The sequence below is a fragment of the Anoplophora glabripennis genome, unplaced genomic scaffold (assembly GCF_000390285.2).
Source record: "Anoplophora glabripennis isolate ALB-LARVAE unplaced genomic scaffold, Agla_2.0 scaffold6416, whole genome shotgun sequence".
NCBI lineage: Eukaryota > Metazoa > Arthropoda > Insecta > Coleoptera > Cerambycidae > Anoplophora > Anoplophora glabripennis.
This window is the reverse complement of record NW_019422490.1, coordinates 1-3,093: the sequence shown is the minus strand read 5'-3', so window position 1 is coordinate 3,093 and position 3,093 is coordinate 1. Positions and strand designations below refer to the sequence as shown.

The window sequence follows — 3,093 nt, the reverse complement described above, 5'->3', positions numbered from 1 at the left end:
GTCGTAAGGAGGTCTTAAGACATGACCTTGAAAGTTCGCATCTTTTAATTTTTCTAGGATTAAGACTAAGATCTGAGAAGTGCGCATGCACAAGTATTGCATTTCGTAGCATAGTGNAAAATCCCTAGTCGTAAGGAGGTCTTAAGACATGACCTTGAAAGTTCGCATCTTTTAATTTTTCTAGGATTAAGACTAAGATCTGAGAAGTGCGCATGCACAAGTATTGCATTTCGTAGCATAGTGGTCTCCTGTCTTTGTCTATGGTGGTTGCCATTACGCCATTACTTGTTCTTATCTATGGTCGCCATTATGTCATTGTGTTTGTGTGGAAGATTTTGTGTGAAATTATTTGTTTAAATATGGATAAAAAGTTTGACGACTATCAATTGATCGAACTTATAAGACAATATAGTGTACTGTGGAATAAAAGACATTGTAATCATAAAAATAAGTTGCAAATAGAAAATGCCTGGGCGACCATCGCCAGCATTATGATGACTTCAGGTACTTTATAAATTATAATTGAAGAAAAAATACATGTGCTTATTATTACTTATATTTCAGCGGAGAATTGTGAGCAGCGTTGGAACAATATCAGGCATCGCTTTGCAGAAGAGAGACGCTTATCGCAGAGGCCATCTGGTTCCGAAGCGTACAGTATTACATGGCCTCTGTATAAATACTGCACATTCCTGGAAGATATAGTAGTGAGTAGAAAGTAAGTAGATATTTGACAAGGTATTCAAGAATTTTTTATTTATTTTTTATAAATATTTTATAAATAATAATTTTTATTGTATTAATTATAATTTTTTGTTATAGGACGGTAGGAAATATACCAAAAAATTCACCAAACATTTTACAACCAGCAGAAGCTGGAAGTTCCTTGTGGAATGATTCCATAGTAACGGATGATATCACTGACTCCCCGTTGCCTATTGACACGGAAGTATCTGCCACGGAACCTTTACCGGATGATAGTAGTGACACCACTAGGCCATCGTCGGCATTGGCATCGACAAGTACCAGTCGAGCAAGTCAAGTAATTGTAAGACAAACTCCAAAACGCAAGAGAGATGAAAAGATGTCGGAGTTGGCAGACCTGACACAAAGCATTAGTAATGCTTTCAATAAATTAGGAGCAACCAGTCAGTCAAATGAAATGGAGAATGAGGAGATAGTGTTTGGGAGGGCGGTTGGACTCTGCTTAAAGTCTATCAAAAAGAAAAAAGCCAGAGCACTAACAAAAGCTAAAATAATGCAAATAATCGCAGAGGCAACAAGTATTGATGAAGATTAATGGTTTTCATAACCCATATTTATATTATTTCTCTTATCATTATACTTATTATTTATTTCTATACAAGGTGTTTCATTTCCGCCGTAACAAACGAACACAAATGATAAAGTAATTTTAAGCAAAAAAGATCCTGTTGACTTGTCCGAAAGTGCCCCCTTGTGGTGCTACGCCCCTTTAAAGGGGGCCATTAAGACACAATTTTATTACAATATCTTGGAAATACTTCCAAATAAATTGATACAATTTATTACATATCATATATTCTCCAATAAAAATATTTGAATTAAAACTTTTATCCTACAAATATAGGTACTTTTTTTTAAATCTAAACGTAATATATTACTAAGAAATATTTTAATATTGATTTCAGACAATTTTTTTTTCTTTTATAACTGAAATGGTATTTCTAATTTTTATTTTATAACTACAAATTAAAAAAATACGAAACAAAAAGTGCTATAATACATTCCGATTGTTATAAAAAAATTCCAGTGGTTATAAAAAAAATGTATATTAATAAACTCATAAGTTTTATCTATAAAAGATATAGAACAAAAAATATTAAAAAACTGGACGAGAAAAATGTAAGATTATATAAAATACACTGAACATGTACATAGAGTCCTATGTGCTGATCAAAGTGTCAAGAGACACTTGATGTATTTTAATATTTAACTATGAGCTCTGTTATCACACAGACAGGCAGACGTTAGATTGGTAGTTCAGATTATAGAAGACAGGAGTTCGTATTATGAGTATGATTTTCCACAGTTAGGTTATATGGATTACAGGGGACTTTGACAGATTATAGGGGGTACGGATTATTCAGACATTACTGTTTATAAATCAAATAAGTCTCAAAATGTACTTCTTTTTGGTATGTTATTCAGGAAGTGACCCCCGCGACACGTATTCCCACTGCCATGGTAAGCAACCTTCTTTTGATAAGAAATATTCTTGCAGCATGTTTCCAGCTTCCTTTGAACATTGGCTGGCATTATTGGAACTTAACCTCCCTACTGAGCGTAAATTACATGGAACATTATTCCATGTTCCCGCATGAAGTACTCCATTTTCGTCTATGTAATCGCGACGTCCCATTCCACAATATTTACTTTCAGAAGCTGGTATATCCATTTCACCTCTTTGGATAAAGTTGTGTATTACAATTGTGGCTTTTGTTATGTTTTCACATAAATGTATATTGGCTATTATTGGCCTACGAAGAATACGCCACCTTTGAACTAATATGCCAAATGTATTTTCGATTGTACGTCTGGCTCGTGACAAACGATAATTAAAAATATTTTTTGCATCTCCTAATTGATGACCGGGATATGGTCTCATAATATTTTTATGTAATGGAAATGCCTGATCAGCAACAAAAAAATGTTCCATTTTTATAGTTGAATTTGGCAAATTTTGAGCATTTGGTAAATTTAACTGTCCATTAAACATTGCCATGCCAAATCCACTTTCCTGGAATACAACACTATCATGGTTAGAGCCCGCTCCTCCAATATCAACTAATACAAAACGGTAATAAGCATCACAAGTAGCCATTAATACCAAGCTAAATCCTTTTTTATAATTAAAAAATTCTGAACCAGAATAATTTGGTGCCTGAATATGTATATGTTTGCCGTCAACAGCTCCTACACAATTTGGAATATTCCATCTTCGATAAAATCCTCCAGCAATAGCTCTCCACATTTCTGTTGTTGGTACTGGTAATACAAGTGGCATGAGAATTTCCCACAAAATCTGGGTTGTTTCGCTTATAATGACATGGA

The 3,093-nt window shown here is 33.9% G+C and overlaps 1 protein-coding gene across 1 annotated transcript; it reads left to right on the top strand.

Annotated features, from left to right (window-relative positions):
- Positions 1 to 359: 359 nt before the first annotated feature.
- On the top strand, positions 360 to 1,300 carry LOC111693010. The gene is made up of 3 exons (XM_023457148.1): positions 360 to 504; positions 565 to 718; positions 823 to 1,300. The coding sequence occupies exons 1-3, from the start codon at positions 360 to 362 to the stop codon at positions 1,298 to 1,300; spliced, it is 777 nt and encodes a 258-aa protein (XP_023312916.1).
- Positions 1,301 to 3,093: the final 1,793 nt, after the last annotated feature.